General features: G+C 45.4%; 1 protein-coding gene across 12 annotated transcripts in view; it reads left to right on the top strand.

Moving 5' to 3' along the window:
* Positions 1-17227, top strand: part of RFX2 (regulatory factor X2) — a 55299-nt gene that overhangs the window by 2384 nt on the left and 35688 nt on the right. For 8 of the 12 annotated variants that reach the window (XM_031604629.2, XM_090125951.1, XM_031604631.2 and 5 more), the window contains exon 2: positions 16502-16719. The exons of 2 other annotated variants lie outside the window; for them this stretch is intronic. In XM_031604629.2, coding sequence (XP_031460489.1) covers positions 16698-16719 — 22 coding nt within the window. In that variant the 5' untranslated portion in view covers positions 16502-16697. Of the gene's footprint in view, positions 1-8183; positions 8681-16501; positions 16720-17227 lie in introns of those variants that run through there. 2 more of the 12 variants (XM_031604628.2, XM_031604627.2) reach the window with 1 other exon arrangement.

The following is a 17227-nucleotide window of genomic DNA, read 5'->3' as shown; positions in this document are numbered from 1 at the left end:
CAGAGTGACCTGGGACAGTACAGCAGGGTAGGAGGGAAGGGGCTCCCATTAAGACTTGAAGCTGAGTGAGGTCTGGAGAGTCAGCATTAACTGTGTGTTAGATAGATATCTGTGTGCATGTGTACTTGCATGATGGGGCAGCAGAAATGCATTTCTTGTATGCTTTTGCTTGTGTGAATGTGAAATGGTGATTTAAGGCTGTAATTTATGAAGACACGAGCAGCCATTACCTCTGATGGCACTGACAGATGCTGCATGTCCTTGCTGTCTGTTGGGGTAAATTAGAATCATGGCATGGTTTGTGTTGGAAGAGACGCTGAAGCAACGCCATCCCCAACCCCTGCTGTGGGCTGCTTGCCCCCAACCAGATCAGGCTGCCCAGGGCCCCATCCAACCTGGCCTTGGGTGTCCCATGCCTGGAGGTGCCCATACCTTCTCTGGACAGCCTCATACCATCATGATGAGGAATTTCTTCCTAATATCTTGTCTAAGCATACTTTCTTGTGATTCAAAGCCATTATATTGTCCCGTCACTGCACCCCGATAAAGAATTCCTCCCCAGCTTTCCTGTAGTCCCTTTTACAGAAGGATGCCTCCCTGGAGCCTTCTCTTCTCCACCCTGAATGCCCTCAGCCTGACTCCACAGCAGAGATGTTGCAGCCTCTGAGCATCCTCCTGACCTCTGCACCCGCTCCATCAGCTCCACATCCTTTTGGTTCCTCAGTGGAGAACATTCAGCATTTAGGTGCCGCTAAAAGTCAGCCCTGCACTTGTTGCCATTCCTACACCTTTTGCAACAAAATGTCTTCAGAGCTGACATCAATTTAAAGCCTCAGTCAGCACAGCTTTTCCTGGCTCCATCAAAGTGAAATAGATGGCGCCAGTCATTGTCTTTAAATAGTCTCATACTTGTAACACCTCGGAGCATTGACAGCTGTTAAGTTGAATCAGAACATGGTTTTGCTTTTAATACAGGCCTATAAACAAAGCTGATTTAATGCATCTTAGCATATTTCCCCCGTTCTGTTTTAATGCTCTAAATCTAAGTGCATCCTGCAGCGTGTGCAGTCACAGAACAGGGAGGGCAGTGCTGATTCAACAGGCTTATCTTACAGCTGCCTGCTCAGCCAAAGTTTCTGTTGGAGGAGGCCGAGTTATATTTAAACCAGTTTCCCCCTTTCCCTCCCATGAAATAAATGCCAGCACTGCTACCGCCAGACACCGGGCAGCTGCAGCCTGAGCTGTGAGCCCGAGCTCCGTGTGTGCAGCCCCGAGGTGTGGGGTTATTTTCTCCTGTTTGAAATGCACACGGGCTTTCTTTCTGTCATCTGTGCTCTGAGAGGAGGTGGTTTGTTTTGTTTGTGCTGGCAGTGCTTTATTCCTGTATTCAAACATTCACAAATCCACCTTATTGTCTAAGAATGTGCTGGCTTGCTTGTGGTGGGCTGTCTCTGTCTAAGTAATGTGTGAACTAATTATGCCATAAATACATAAATAGATAATGAAAATGTATTCAGCACAAGCCACGCACCTCCTAATGCACTGAGCAAAGAGGAATCCTTTTGTAAGGGCACTACCTACAAATAATCACTTTCCATAGCACAGATAGCATGGAGATACGTCAGTGCACATTGTTAGGCAAACTGTTTCCAAATAAAAACAAGGAAACAACCAGCATCTTCAGCTTTGGGCCATGTATTCATGAATGATAGCCATGTTTGTGATACAATGTGCATCATTCAGCTAACTTGTTGAAACAGTGTTTGGTGTAGACGTGTAACTTCATGTCAATGACGGAAAGTCTTCCTCACCCAATGAGATCCAGCTTGCTTATCACACCAGGTGTGGGCAGCATCCATCCAGCACTGCAGTTACAGGGAGAATTCTGACGTGCATGAGAAGCAAAACCTCTTCCCAAAGAGAGCTCTAAGAACTCTTTTGGTTTTATTAGTCTGATGTTATACAGGACTTAAGAGCTGTAGAAGTGCCAGATGAAGGCATTTGAAAAGCAGTTTAAAGGCAATTGCTGGGTGCGCTTTTCCTCTAAGTGAGGTTTCTATTAGAAAATTAAGAATTTCTTTTTCAGAGTTTAACAAACGCTAAAGAAGTCTCAGTGTAGTACAAATGTGTCCTACTGGCAAAGCTATGAAAGAAATTGACAATTTGTTGCAGTTGCTTTCAAAGAAACAGTGGTCACAGGATGCTGTGCCAGTGATGACTGTACAAAGCAAATACAAAATACAAGTTCCTCTGCTGGAGGAAGTCCTCAACAAGAAGGAAAAGTTGCACTGACTGGACCTGCATCCTGTGCTGATGCACCATTTTGTCCATCAGTGTGTGTTGTATCAGTCAGGCTCCACAGATGGCTTCGTCTCTTTGAGGTGGTTCTTCTCTGGCTTCACATGCAGAACAAATGACAGCACATGGCTGTGCACGCTGGGAAGCCTGGTGTTTGCCTGTCCTCTGCAGCTCAGCTGCTTCTCCTCCTGTCTTTGGGGTGTTTAGACTTTCCAAAGCTTCTAGTCATCACCAAGAAAATACTGGTTGGTAGGAATGCCTGGAGGGGAGGATGTCTGAATTCTTCACCTCTTTTAGGGGGGACTCCTGGGTAGTCAAAGCCTGAAACACAGTGAGTGCAGGAGGCACAGGTGCTGCTGTGCGTGCTGCCAGCTCTGAGGTGCATCCAGCAGTGGATCTGTGTGGGCTCAGCTCTGCTGCTTGGGGCAGTTCTGCTGAAGGACAGCAGGGGAAGGAGAGAAAAACAAAAAAGAAATGCAAGTGGAGTGATTACAAGCAAACAACCTTCTAGCTGCTGGCTGGTTAGTTGTTTTTAGACTATTCAGCCTAAGATCCCATTGCCACCATGACAACCTTGCAACAATTCTGGATAATTTCTAGCTCACCACATACAGCTGGTCAAACATTCAACATGTTTGCGGGAATGTATTAGTTATCTGACTGCTTCTAATCCATACTGAGTGTGGGATGCTGGAAGTTCAGCAGGTTTTAGAAGAAGCCTCCTGCTGACAGGTAACATCCTTCATATGCTGGGAAAGGCAGCGTTTTAGTAACACTCTAAGTGCTGTAACCTCAGTGCTCCATGCATGGGTATATTTCTTTTTTCTCTTCCCCACCCCCCACCCCAAGCTGTCTTGGAAGGCACAGTCAGAAACCAATCTGAAATCCTTCTCTGGGATGTGATACGTGGGGGTAGATGTGAGTGCATATGGACTGGTTCTACTTTATAGGCAGTCTGTACATTTAAATAAAATATTTTATGTGGTGTTTATTCCTACACCCTCTTCCCCCTGAAGAAGATGAAATGTGGATCTTCTCAAATATTCATTACTTTGAACGACCAATCGTGGGAGGAAATATTTCTTTAACAGGTACAGATCATGAGAGAAATAATGGCTTCTGGTCGCCAAGCTGATCTGCACAGCTTACCTCTTCCTAGCAGATATTCATTCTCTACAACATGAGCTCCTCTCACCTGATGAGAGGAGCAGCCCCTGACCTGAGCTGGGTGCTCTAAAGCAGCACTGCTCCTGCTCATGGTTTGGCCTTGAGGTCTGGTGCTGTAGATGGTAGGTGCTGTAGAAACACCTCCTACACATTTTATGTGAGATTTTTCCCAACATCCTGACCTGAAGATGTTTACCAGATGGGAGCCTCAGCAGGCAGTTAGAGGACCAGGACTTCTGTTTGCCGTGCTGATAAATTTATGTATTTACACTTCAGAGTGTTGTCTTGTGTGCTGCGACCATTAGATAACAACTGCTTCAAGTTATACTGGAGCACCAAAAATGCTTTTTGATATCTGGTTTGGACATTTTCGTCCTTCCCAGTCTAGACACTGGTTAGAATGCTTTTTAAAAAAAAAAACAAAACATACTCAACACTGCTGTAGCATTTAATAAATTGTGTGCTCCTAAAGGTTTACCTGGGCACTGAAATTTTGTGTCAGTCCCATATTTACCCTGGCTTGAGGTAGATGGAACTGAGTAGCTGTAACTTCTTTCAGATTTGTTCTCCACTATCAGTTAAAAACCGTTCATGTTTGAGCTGTTACAATCTGAGAACACCTTATCCAAGCTCTGTGCAGAAGTACAGCAGGGCTGGTGTCTGCCCCAAGGAGTTTCCACTGGAAGGCGGAGGAAGGATTGCCTTCGAACCAGGATGGGGGTTAATGATTTCATGCTGGCAGCACGCTTTGCCGTCCCAGCAACCTCCCTGCAGTCCCTGTCCAAGACATTCCAGTGCTGTGCCTCATCCACTGCCTGCTGCGTAATCCTCTGGATTGTTGGGGGAACGGCTGTAGCCACAGCCTTTGGTTACCAGGGAAAAGCTTGATGTGTCTTCAAGGGCCTCCAGAACACGAACGTCTTTGGGCTGGCTCAGCTACAGAGCCCTGCTGGATGGAGATCAGCATCCCTGAGAGCAAACCTCCCCTTACCTTCAGGGGGGAATGAGCTGTTGTGTTGCAGTCACAGACTCTGTTATTGGTGCTTAATATATAAGCTGCAAATCCACGTTTTGGAGGTGATTTGTAAGAGACAGTGTTCTGGTTCTTTGTGGCCCACAAGGTCAGAGGATGCTCACTGATGGCCAGACATTGCCCTTTTTTTGTTGCCACGTTCTCATGGCTGATTGCAGCAAAGCAGGAGACGTCTTTCATACACAGGCTGTGGACCAGGCTCATTTTTGCATTTGTTTTATGGATGCAATCACCTGTAAAATCCCAATGTGGTGTATTGTAGTGCTCAGGAGTTCTTAAGTCCCCTGCTGTTGCTCTGTAGGGAAACATGTTTTGTCTTTAGCTCCATAGGTAGCATGCCTTCATAGCTCATTAGTAAAAAGTGCTAATCATCACTACTTTAATGAGGACTGAAAGGAGAGATTTTAATATCAAAACATCTGAAGATGTCTGTCAGCAGAATGTATGTGTTAATTCAGACCCGGGGCTATATCTGTAGCTCTCTGAGGAGATGTATGCATCTGTTTGTATCCATATTTATATATATATATATATATGTTATGATGCATTGTAGTTACAGAGTACAGCATGCCAAAGGATGCTGCTTCCACATTTGTCCCCAGACCCAGTCCTTGCTGGGTCTCCCAAGGAGCTGTGCCACCTCGAGCTCCCCTGCAGGACCATGGCACGAGGCACAGCTTCATCTCTGATCTACAGCTCCCATCTTCTGCTCCAGGCTCTGCATCTAGCAGTACTTCTGAGCTTGTTTGGGAAACCTTGCTTTGATTGCTCTGTGCTTTCATTTCCATATTTCAGAAGGGAAAAACTCAATACCTGTCTTTTTCTGGCTGGTAAAGATGCTGAAAGCATGCTCAGAGACATGTTCTGGGTATTAGAAACTGGAGGACAGTTTAGCTTAGAAATTCTTTACTTTGAGAGATGCTTGTGGGGGAAAAGAGTGATTGGACAAGATTTTGCTGAAGTGCCTAAAGCATAGTGATTCTTCAGCCTGCTTTACAATCCAGCTGAACACAAGTTGTCAAGAAGTGAACTTTTTAGCAATAACATTTGGTAGCTCAAACTACAGGAGAGGTAAAACCATTGTTCCAAGTCATTTTGTTTGCAGCATCTGATGAGAAACACCAAATAGTTTCAGTGACACTCCCTCTGATTGCACATTTTAAGAGACTATTTATGCTGTGGATTGAATTTTTCCAGCTGTATTCTAACCTCTTGTCCTTAACACTTGAGTCCTATTCTTAAGTGCCACAAAATTACTGAATTAATACATCATACATTGCATTTCTTATTCATGTTCCCTGAAGAATTACTTAATAGTTTGGTGAAGAGTCTCTTATTATTCTATTATTAAGGAATTTTTGTCATAGCTTTCCTTTTGGCAGCTATTTGGTTGAACTTGCATTCTGATGTTGGAACATTACACAGTGTGAATGCATCTTCTGATTCCTCACTGCTTTCTTTATATATGAGGACTGACTTACACAGCCTAAACATTATGCAATGCTTTTGTTGGAGAGAAGGGAATTGGGTACGGATATATTTTTACTTTTCACTTCTTGCTTATTGCCATCCTGGGTTAATAGTGAACTGAAAGTTGGGAAGAAATGACAGCTGGTGGCCTCTATGAAATCTTTATACCTTTTCTTTTTTTATGAAAAAGGTATTTATAAAAAAGGGTTTATGGAAATTAGTAGTTTGTACCAGAAAGTTAAGATAAGGGTTGAGCCTGCTATCTCTTCTCTGGAAGTGTCCGTCTCCCCCAAATCAGCAGTAGCATGTGCTGATGAATGGAAAGTGTGGGATCAGTTACAGAAGGTATGCAATAATAGGGTCCCATAATGGCTTAGCAGGGCAGGATTATCATTCTGCAGTCTGCTCTGCCCTCCACCCCCCAGCAGTCATAATCAGCTGGGCACAGGGAGTTGGCTCTGCAATTCCTTTGGGACAAAGTGTGCTGAAAACCTGCTTTGGAAGGTAAAGTAATCTCTGTACTGATGCCATTTCATGAGTTTGTATCAACAGTGAGTGTTTTATCACTGCAGAAGCACAAACAAAACTCTCACTGGGACGCACGTGTGCACACTTGCAGGAGATCAAGGCTGCAAACATGATTTGTTTTTTTGTTCTCTGCAAGGGGATACAAGTATCATTGCTGTAGCTTTAAGAAAAATGCAGCGTTTTTTGGTGAAATTAATACAAACTGCTTGTAGTGTTCTTTGGGTCTGTTTTTTGAATTGTCTCTCTGAACATCACGTGAAATGAGAAAAACTGGGCTTTCTCTTTTGGAAGATTGAACCTGGAAATTCAGGCTGAACAAAATCTACTTTTTTTTGCCTTTGAAATAGGCAGATGGGATCACATAACAAATCACTTGCTGATGTTTATTTTGACTGAAGTCTGATGTCAAGTAGCATCCCAAGCAAATATTTAAGAATAAAATACCATATTGCTGACTTACAACTCTGTTGCTGTTAGTTTAAACTAACTATGGTTATAAAATCCCTCGTATTGGCATGGGTTCTGTTACAGAACAGTCATTGTTTGTATATAGTATTTCAAGCCCGTTGTGTTTTCTGCTATTGCGTTAATGGAAAGCATGTTTTGACATCTTCCCCTTAGCTCATTGACTAAGCTGCCTAGATTTGGAATTCCATCTGGCTTCAGTGAGGGAATTCTTCCCTCTATTCCCCACCCGAATCCCAGTACACAACTGAGCCAGAAAAGGTTAATTGCTTTTTAAGGCAACAAATCATTCTGCTTTTACAATTGATGGTGTAAGGGCCCTTGCTGGCTACCTGCTGCACTGAGGCTCTGGAGGTATTGCAAGCTTTTTTAAAACCCTTCAACTTGTTTGAAGCACGTTTGTCTTGTAAATACCTTCAGATCATGGCCCGTGAGAGACCTATGAGTCAGGGAGTACGAAAGGGTCAAGTATGGATGTTGTAGAAACCCCAGCCTGATACTCTGAGTAGCAGAATGAACTGGTGTTTCATTTGACAGTGCCAAAGCCCATCTGTAATTAATGCTTCCCAACCTGTCCTCTCTCCTCCCACCTCTATTTTTTTTCTTCTTTGTCTTGTGGGGGATGAATGCTGCAAATAGGAAGACTATGGTGACATCACTGTTAGCACATATTTTCTGATTTACTTTTTAAAGAGTGATTTATGGAAGTCAGTTAATGAAGGGAAAATCGGTGGAGAGCTGAAATGGGTCAATAGCCAAACAATTCCTAATTTGGAAAGGAAAAAAAAAAAAAGGAAACTGCTCAATACTATTGAAAGCTATGACTGCTCACTGCCTCCTCTGATGCTTTTTAAGCTGCACAGCTCAGACAGGAGAATGAGGCTGAGGTGATTTAATCAAGCCACCTGTGCAATCTTTCCTATTGAAAAACTCCATTGAAAGCTTAATAGCCCACACAGAAGAGCAGGATCTTGGCTCTTAATGCTTCAGCCTGAGCTCCCTCTTTTCACTTAATGACAAATCTTCATTGTTCTTTTCAGCAGAATACAGGAAAAGTTGTTGCTGAAGACTCAATGGAATTCACTATTTGTTAGCCACGTACTTTTTACAAAAAAAAAAAAAAAAAAAAAAAAAAGGATGGAGTGGGTGTGTTACTGGGTAGCTCTGGAGCACTTCAATCTGCAGTACTGAACTTGAGCTTCTGCACGCTTTGTCTTCCAGGCAACATCCCTGCACCTTCTTGATTGCTCCAGGCACAAAGTAGCTGCTCCTGCTTTATCCAGCTCTGATACAGAAGTCTCTAAAGTCAGTTGTGGTGTCTGTGAGGGAGGTTGGCCTTGCTTGGAACAATAACAAATTTTGTTGATCCTTGAACTGTTAACTGGGCTCTGTGTGACTTAGCAAACATCTGGCCAGCCCAGGCAGCTCCACATTCCTTCAGGACCAGCAGAAGAGCCCCAGTTTCTCTCCCTGTGGCAATCGCATTCGGTTTGAAGAACTGAGATCTCTATAGCTTGCTAACAGGGGACGGAGAGTGTGCAGGCAAGGGCTCAGGTGGGCACAGGCAAGGGCTGCTGCCTGGGTTTGGTGACAGTGGCACAGCACAGACCCTGAGCATCTCTCCCTGAGCATCTCTCCCTGTGGAACAGAGCCTCAGCAAGATGTTGCCATTTGAAACATGGATGCGAATAAGAAGGTGTCCCAACTGCGGTGCTTATGGTCAGTAACTTCTGTTTGTCTGCTCAATCCAGCACCACCTGCAGTCTCCCAGGAGAAGGCGGTGATGTTTGGGGTATTGCTTCTCACTCTGCCTCTCGTGCTCCTTCTTCAAATGCTGCTCTGTGTACAATATGCTCCTCTATGAGATGCTGTTGGTGTTTTTACCCGAGGAAGTATTCCTAGAAAACATTTTTCTTTGCTAATGTCACTGCACCTTTTTTGCTGGTGTTTCCTGTGATGATTATTTGGCCTTGGGAGGCTTGTTACTCTCTTCTCGGCTGCTGACAGCTTTCCTTTTCAGAGCAGAATTTCCATCTGCAAATTACGAAGCTGTTGCGTGAAGTTTACTATTACAAAGCTGTAGGAACTGCAATTTAGTTTTCATTTAACCAGTTCATTTTGTGGAGGAAAATTTGTATCAAATCTGGCAGTCCTTTCAGTAGGTATGTTTCAGAAATGAAATGATGGCTGATTCTGGTTCCAAATGTGCTGTGACATTAGGTTACTTTCTTTAAATAGGGGGGAAAAAAAAACAACTATTGCTTCTCTTAATTCTGATATAAGGCAAAGCCATGTATAAAGAAATCTGTTTTAATATTTGAAAGTTTTTGTCATCCTCAGCTGTAGGGCACTGTTGTTGCTTGCGAGTGCATCCCTAGCTCAGGAAATGTCTCATAATTTAAAAAACAAACATTTTCTGTCTGGCCTCTATTAAAGGAAAGATTTAACTTGAAAACTTCGGTCAAAATAGTGACATAAACCAATAGGGTGCTCTCAGTTGTGGCAGCTACTATTTTCTTTGATTGGAATGAGGGAATTTGAAGTATGATACCGAGAGGTACCCTTGTATCAACCCTGCCTTGGGGCAAGAGTGTAGGGATGCTCACCTGACAACACCCCATGGCTCAGCCTCGTGCATTGCTCACCAGCTCTATTTGTGCTGCAGTGAAGCCTTCGTGCCCCAGAGGAGGATCACAGAGCAGGCCCTGCTCCACGCATGGCTTCCTTTTGCAGCCTGGTGGTGCGTGGATGTGCCAGCTCTGTGCCAGCTCTGCACCATCCCGTGTGGGCTCTGCTCCAGCAGTGCCCAGTCCCTAAGCAGTGACATTCCTTGCATTCCTTCCTGTTTGTATCTCAGCTACACAACATCTAATTACGCTGCTACACAACAGCCAGCCAGCAAATTAACATTATAATGGATCTTAACGTTTAGTAATTACTCAGAAATGTCACTGGGCTCAGAGTGCTGTGCATCCAGCTCAGCAGCTGTGCACAGTCAGCTCTGGCTTGCCTTGCCCTTGTCTTGCAGGTGAGAACTTCTGCACATCCATTCTTCTCTTGCTGTCACAGAATCACAGAATGGCCAGGGTTGGAAGGGACCCAAGGATCATGAATCTCCAACCCCCCTGCCACATGCAGGACTACCAACCTCCCCATTTAAATACTAGACCAGGTTGCCCAGGGCCCCATCCAATCTGGCCTTGAACACCTCCATGGATGGATGGAGCATCTACAGCCTCTCTAGGCAGCTGTTCCAGCACCTCACCACACCTTCCTTTGCTATAAAGGATCCTGGTTATTACCATGCAGGAGTGTCACCTAAGTTTTAAACCAGGCTCTTGAGCAGTTGGTGTATCAGCATTGATGTGTAGTAAGGAACAAGGCCTCAAAGGGAGGTGCAGGACCTTGGGCAGCCCTGTGTACACCAAGGCTTCAAACATTGCTATGAGAGGGCCTTACTGCACTGCTTGGGCTGGCCATACACTTGGAGTACTTTAAATATTTGTCATACCTAGGAAGAAGACAGTGAAAGTAACACTTCTTTTGGTTCAGGAGCAGTTCCACTGTTTTGTACTGCTGCATTTCTCCTGTGTGTGCTCAGGAGGAGGCAGGGAGGAGCTGCACTGGTGATTGTGGATGGAGGCATGAGCTGGTGTTTGTGCATGGACTTGGGAGATGTCCTAGGCAGGGATGAAAGAAACTTGTACAAAGAAGAACAGGAGTTTCTATCTCTCCTATTGCTTGGTTTTTACTAGCTCACTTATTAACATAGCGTATACCTACAATAAATCTGTTCAGTCATAGTTTACTGCTTTTCAAATGTGAGCCACTTACATCTAAATTGCTGTGTAATATGGAAAGTGACTCCCATGGTACCCGCGTCCTCCAGTATCAGTTACCCTGTTTTGTTACATCAGTGCTTACTCTTTGCTATAAAGTTGTATGGTTGACTTGTAGGAATATGTTGCCAAATTTTTTTGCAGACCTGAAGTATCTCTGCAGCTTCTACACACTGGCAACTGCTGCTTTCTTTTGATCTGACTGGCTGCAGTGTTTGCATTGCTTCCTTCTGGGCACTAACCTGAACTTTGGAGTCCTAGTGCAGGCAGCATCTCCTCCCCAGACTGCCTGCATCTCCTTGCACAGCAAACTGAGCACTGAGCTCCCAAGGAGGGCACTTGGGGTAGGTGGTTAATGCCAGGTGTTGGAAATCCTATGCATCCAAAGCAGCTGAGTTTGAGAGCATCCTGCAGGGCTGAGAAACCCGGGGGTGTTCAACTCTTACGTGGCTTTGACCCCACTTCCAGCTGTGTCCAGTCAGCATTTGCTTTGCAGAGAGAAAAGCTTGGGAACTGAGATTGCTGCCTTTTGATAAAAAGGGGAAAGGAATGAAATAATAGTTAATACTTAATGCATATGAGCAGCACGGCTGCTCGGGTTGCCTAGCAGCCTGGAGCCAAGCAGCACAATGAAAAGGCCTCACTGGGTGAGCCTGCAGCCCCGTGGCTCTGTTTGCGGGTGGAATCTGACCCTCCCAGCTTTTGGGGAGGGGGAGGAGATGGTGGAATTTGCCACTAATGGATATTTTAGCTCTGGATCATCACTATCTGCTCCTCCCCCCACCCTCATCTGGTTTTCCTTTTCAGTTTTTCAAGTGTAACTCAGAAAGCTTTAGCCAAAGGGAGGTGTTAAAGTTTTGTGCGGTTTCTGGAGATGAAATGGGCAAAAATCTCTCAAAGCTGTTTTCCTTCTATTTGAGACTGTATCTCCAGCAGTCTGTAGAAAATTACCATTTCATGGTCTCTTCAATATACTGCTCAGCACAGGCAGTAAATGCTATATAGACTGGAAATAGCTCCTGCCATCACACTTAACTCTCCTAGCATTGCTCTAGTTCTTGCAAGAAGAGGATGTGGGTTTCATTTTCTGGAAAGCAAAAAGTAGAAGAATTCTTAGGGAAGGTAAAGAAAAAAAGGAAGGAGAGGGTTCAGATGGTATTTGATTGTGAATACACTCAAAGTCAGAAATGCCCTAAAATAAGGGTGTGTTAAAAATCACCAGGAGATACAAGTGAGGAAGGCTGACTGTTCAAATAGTGGCTTACTGAAATTGGGTTCTTTGTGCTTTTGCAGTAAAAGTCAGAAAGCTGGAAACTTCTTTCTGTATGGTGCAGCTCTGTGGGAGTAACAGGACTCCAGCAACTGAGCTGTGAACCCCCACCAGCATCCTCACTTGTGATAAGAGGTGTCAGCTCTCAGTGTTAATGCATTTTCCTCATCCCAGCGGTAACTTTTTAGCATATTAAAGGCAGGAATGAGGGCACTTAGCAGAAAGAAATAGAAAGAGGAAAGTCTTGGGCTTAATTTGCCCATCTTAATAAGGAGTAGGAACAGTGGCTCTTTCATGGCTGCAGGTCTTGCATCTGAGCTGATAGGTCTTGGGCTGATGCCAGCAAAGGCATTGCTTGGGTAGCTTTGGTAGAAGGATTCTTGGCATTGAGTGAGACCAGAACTATCAGGAGGCTGGGGGCAGAGCTGTTCCTCTGAGCCAGGAGCATCTGTGGAAGCCCTTTCCTTGGCCAAATGTTGCAGTGATAAAGCATCTTTTGACCATATTTCATTTTAAACTGTATTTCACGCAGCTTGGAGTCTTCAGTGCTGAAGTCTACCATAAGGTAGGATAGCAGTAAGCAGTTTGAGGTCACTTTTTTGTGCAGTGAGCACAAAGGCTCCCACTTCACCTCAGATAGCTGCAAACTGTGTGCTTTTTATTCCTCTGCTGGGGAGACTCTTCATGTTCTGGCATTTCTTAGCTTTCAGTTGTCATTTTGAAGGTGCCAGGCTATGCTCAGCTCCTGGCTCTCACACAAGTCTTTCTTCTCATCACCAGAAATATTCCAAAATGTTCTCAGGGTTCCCATTTGAAGGACAGGAGGCCTGTGAGATGGAGGTGCAAGCAACCAAGTGCTAGAAGGCCGGGTGCTTGGGAGACTGAAGTCAGCAAGTCTTTAAATAAAGAACAAAACTGTTGAAACACCTCATGTAAAATGTACCCCATACTGTGACTTTTTGAGATCTAGTGGTTGAGTGATTTCAGATTTTCATGGCATCTGCCTTGGAGAGGTGAGTGCCATAGTGCAGTGCTGTTGCAGTGCCCTGGAAGTCTGTGCCAGGAGTAGATACATGAACGTGCTACAAAGGGAATGCTGAGAGCACCCTGCACTTGGAAGCCACCAGCTGCAGTGATAAGCCTTGTTGGTAGGCACTGTGAAGGTGAGCTGATGGGATGCCAGTGCCTAAGCTGAGATTTGAAAGTTAAAGGGACAAATTCTGCCCAAATTCGGCTCCTATTGAATTAGCAAGCTTGTGACAGCAGCGTGTGGCCTTAACGATGATTAGCAAGCACAGCAGAACTTTTATGTTTTGGATTGTACCACTGTGCCCAGGACAATGGCCTGTTTCCACCAGTCCAATAGAAACCAGCCTCTATTCTTCACTTCCATAGAGAGAGAGCTCGCACTTAAAATCCTGTGAGATTTTATAAATCTTTGCTTATGGTTCATTGCCTCAAAAAGAAAGGAAATAGTTAATTTAAATCAATTTACCCTGTTCATGGATTTAGAAGAAAACATCTTGCTGGTGAGTTTTTCCTCTCCATCAAGCAGAGGACACCCAAAAAGCACATTGCCTCCTGAACACTGATGTCCCACCTGCAGCCTGGGCTCCCCAGGTACCATAAGGAAAAGCAAACCTGCTCTAAAGGGGCTGAAAACTCTGCTGGGAAATGTTTGGGTATCTACAGATAAGTGAAAAGAAGTTGGAGAAGGGGCTGTGGTTGGGGCTGGTGTCCGTGCAGTGCTGTGCAAGGCTTCACCGCACAGAGAGCAGGAGTCACAGCGTGGTGACTGACTGATGATCACTCTCTTTAAAAGAGCTTAATAATATTTGAGAAAACAAATCAAAGAAAGAGGTTTTCAAAACAGCTCCTTTCCCGTGCATTTCCACTGAAGGGCTCTCAATCCATTTATTCTGTAATAATGATAAAAAAAAAAAAAGAAAGAAAGAAAGAAAAACCCACAACACCCCACACCCTGCAGCCCCCCCGCTCAGTTACTATAGCAAAGACATTATTTGTCGATCCTCCCCGGGCTGCTGAAAATACCCGCTGACATATTTAGTGCGCTGGCGGCGCGCGCTGGGGCCGGTGGGGCTGGCACTGTTTGGTTTGGGAAGTGTTCCCTGCGTCGCACAGCAACGCGGCCCGGCCGCCGCTGCGGGCTCGGTCTCCTCTAGCAACCCGTGTTGCTCCCCAAACATCGCCCTGCCCGCTTCGTCACCCAACATCTGCCGGCTGCTCCTCCCATGCAAGCCGTGCATCCCATACTTTTGCTGCAGCCGTGCAGCCCCTGCGTTTTCTCCTGTTTTGCGGAACTGAAGTGGGGCTGCAGCTCCCCCCGTAGCACCCAGAAGTGCTCTCAGGACTTGAGTTAAATCTAACCGTCTTGCTTCCCCCCTCATAGGTTTTCACAAGGGCTCAAATCTCCCAGTTTGATCTAGAGTGCAGCACTCAGGATGTGCTTTTAAAACGGAAGCTTTATGCTGCACATGGACAGAACAGAGCGGGTCCAGTGCTATCTGAGCCCCTCTCAGGGCAGGCAGAGGCAGCTGGGGGCCGGGGAGGCTGTTGGGAAGCCACCCACTCGAATCTCCCGGCCAAAAGCACTGCCTGCTGGGATTCCTCAGTTGGATCAAGTTATAACTCAGTTATTCCTCATTTGGTAACAGACAGTGGTTTTTTTTCTTTGTGGACATGATTGCTGCAAAATACAAACTGCTAGACCAGCATGCATTGAAGACTTTATCTTCTCCCTTTCAACTTGAACACATTCTGTCCTATTCTTGTCCTCACCAAAAATACAGCCGTGCCATTCTCCAAGTGCACGGTATTCCAGTACATATTCCTAAATGTTTTCTTTAGGGAATCTGAAGCAGCCTCCCCTTTTCTTAGCTTTTCCAAGAATTGTGGTTGTAGACAGCTTGTGGTTTCAATCTGGGGGGTCATGTTTAGTCTGCAGTACACTTGTCAATAGCTGTATGAACAGTAAATCTCCATGGGACAAAGCCCAGCTCCTTCTCCCTCTCACTACTATCGGTGCACTGCTGTGGAAAGCAGTTTCTGTCTCTGAGCTGCAATAACATGCACAGAATGCTGCAATGAATGAGCTGGCAGAAGCTGGGGGCTCCAGTTCAGGACCCCCTTGCCATACCAGCCTGTGACTCCCAGATGAGCGTGCCCCCAAATGCACACAGCCAACGTGGGTTTTGAACGTGCTGCTATTTTACTGTGTGTGCATGAGGAGAGTTACCAACAACAAACCCCAAACTCCCAAGAAGAGATTGCTCCAGAGGCTCATTGGCAACCTTGTGTCCTCCTTGCTCCATGTGAGGTTTCACCCTGGCACAGGGCACTGCACAGAGGGTGAGACCTCTTTTCTGCAGGGCAGGAGCAGAGCTCAGCCCACTGCAGTGCTCTGCCCCAGTAACACCAGTCCCCAGCACAGCCTGTCAAAGCATCTTGTGCATGGATGGAGAGATGCTGCAGTCAGAGCTGGATCAGGATGAAGACTTGACTGCTTCTGGTTCCTCTCCTTGCCCAACTCCTTTCTGGCTTCTTAAATTACTTCCTTGTGCCATGTTTTTATGCACCACATGGTGAAAACTCTCCCCTAAGTTCAGCTGCTTTAAAATCTGATTTGAAGCCTTTTTTTCTGAATAGCCACAGTTTATGTTTGTGGCTTGTTCTGCTTAACTTTGTTAAGCACCATAACACTCGAGAATGGTGCTATGTAAATAAATAGCAATACTGGGCTGCGTTGGCAGCAGTCTCCTGCTTACCAGATGGGCATGATGGGAACAGCTGCTGCTGCCCCATTTCTAAACAAAGTACTGCAGCACATCTCCTACTTCAGGTTTGATGTGTCAGAAGGGCGGCCAGCCTTGAGACCTGAAGGATTCTGTAGGCTAAGCAAGTAAACGATGGACATGTAGGTTCAGATTCACTGGGAGTTAATTTAAAATAAGGGACATCTTCCATTGTTCTCTGTCACAGCTATAAAAGCGGATCCTACAAAAGCACATCCAATGTTATACATCACAATACCCAGTCCTCAAAGGGACTAAGTCCTCTGGACAGCATGAATGCATCCAGGTACTGAGGGCAGCGTGGGAGCAGCTGGGATGGGGTTAAGCAGCTGGGATGGGGTTATGCTGTGGTCCAAAACAGCACTTTGAAGGTTTGTCCTAGAGAGCAGCCTTCACAATGTTGTGCCAGAGTATTGCCTGGTAGACTGCACTTCCCCTGTTGAACCACAGCCCTGGGAAACCCTGCAGTGTACATATTAAAAGTATGGGAAGATGATGAATTGGAGCCAGAACTTGTGCTTGATTTTACCACGTGTTCACCGCACGTGTTGCAGGTGGTACCCAAAAGGCCACGGTGTGGAACAGAGTTCAGTGTGTGACATTTTTTTCCTCCTTTCAGATATGAAAGCCTCCTGACTGCCCAGCAATCTCCAGAAGTTCTCTTGGGCAGCACTGTTTTCCATGGCTATAGCAAAACTTTTCTGAAGTCAAGATTTAGCTAGCTCATAGAAAGGATGCAAGGACTTTCAAGCACTTCTTGTCAGGGCTTTGCCAGTCTGAAAACCTGGAGCTGTGGAACTTTTCCTTAAGAACAGATGCTGTCTGGGGCTGTCACAGGTAAGGTTCTGGGGGGTGGAGTGCAGCACAGCAGTGAATGGGATGATGCTGACCTCCCTGTTCCTACACACCAGAAGGGATGTGTTCAGGTCTAGGGGATTTCAATCCCACTTTTGACACCTGGGGAGTGTTAAAGTCATTGGGCTAAAATGAAAAAGGGACAGTCTTATGGATGGGAGGGGGAGCCACTGAGTTCTTTTGCCAGTGCTCAGGTCTGAGCTCTGAGCACACGAGATTTGTAATCAGACTGTTCCCAGCAGCATTAACCCATCACAGCTCTGCTGCTCCATCTCACCTGGCTTTTAAGGAAACTCCACTCAAGCAGCCAGCACTGAGATGTTCCCAGCTCTCTCCTACCACTGAAAGTCACTTTTAAAGAAACAGTAAAGGTTACTAAGCTGCTGTTATGCAACAGTTATGTATATATGTCTGTATATATATATATATATTACATGACTGATTCCATGAAATCCAATTAAAGACTGTGTTTATATTTATATAACAGTAT

Source organism: Phasianus colchicus, chromosome 28 (assembly GCF_987193195.1).
Source record: "Phasianus colchicus chromosome 28, bPhaCol1.hap1.1, whole genome shotgun sequence".
Lineage (NCBI taxonomy): Eukaryota > Metazoa > Chordata > Aves > Galliformes > Phasianidae > Phasianus > Phasianus colchicus.
This window is presented reverse-complemented; position numbering and strand designations above follow the sequence as displayed.